Raw genomic sequence first — 668 nt, 5'->3', positions numbered from 1 at the left:
TTTTATATTTAAAGAAAATAAAATTTTATAACTATATATAAACTATTATAAACTTAATAAAATTATAGTTAAAAATTAATATTTACTATTTTTAATTTCTAAGATTCTAAATTATTCTATAGGATATAAATACTTTAGTAAGATTAATATTTAAAATACTTATTATTATATTTATATTGGAAGAATAAATAAACAAAAGACTATACTTTATATATATTACAGCTATTTTAAGTATATAATATTACTATTTAGCTTAACTAATATATCTATTTTTAAACTATATATATTTTATATTATACAATATATATATTTTATATTATACAATATTCTTAAAATTATTTATATTATATATTTAAATAATATTTTTAGAATTTTTATAAACAAAATCTAAATATACTAAATGTATTAAACAGATACTTGTATAATTATAATAAACTAGTTTATATATTAAATTTTTAAAATTTTTTTTCTTTTAACAGTAAGTTAAATTTCTAGACTATATTATATATTTTTAAAAGATTTTAATAAGTTTTAATTAAATTAATACTATTATTTTATAGCTGTTATCTACTACCTACTCCAATATTTAGACTTTTTTAAGCTTTTAGAACTTTTATTAAAAGTTTATTTATAACTTTTTTATTAGTATTACCTTTAACTAATCTGCT

The 668-nt window shown here is 12.3% G+C and overlaps 1 protein-coding gene across 1 annotated transcript; it reads left to right on the top strand.

The window, feature by feature from the left end:
- Positions 1-229: 229 nt before the first annotated feature.
- On the top strand, positions 230-391 carry BO82DRAFT_294628 (uncharacterized protein; the record flags this gene model as incomplete). The annotated part of the gene is made up of 1 exon (XM_025631831.1): positions 230-391. A coding segment is annotated over one exon (162 nt), but the record flags the coding sequence as incomplete, so codon positions are not given.
- Between the last annotated feature and the right edge of the window lie 277 nt (positions 392-668).

Source organism: Aspergillus uvarum (assembly GCF_003184745.1).
Source record: "Aspergillus uvarum CBS 121591 unplaced genomic scaffold BO82scaffold_72, whole genome shotgun sequence".
NCBI lineage: Eukaryota > Fungi > Ascomycota > Eurotiomycetes > Eurotiales > Aspergillaceae > Aspergillus > Aspergillus uvarum.
This window is presented reverse-complemented; position numbering and strand designations above follow the sequence as displayed.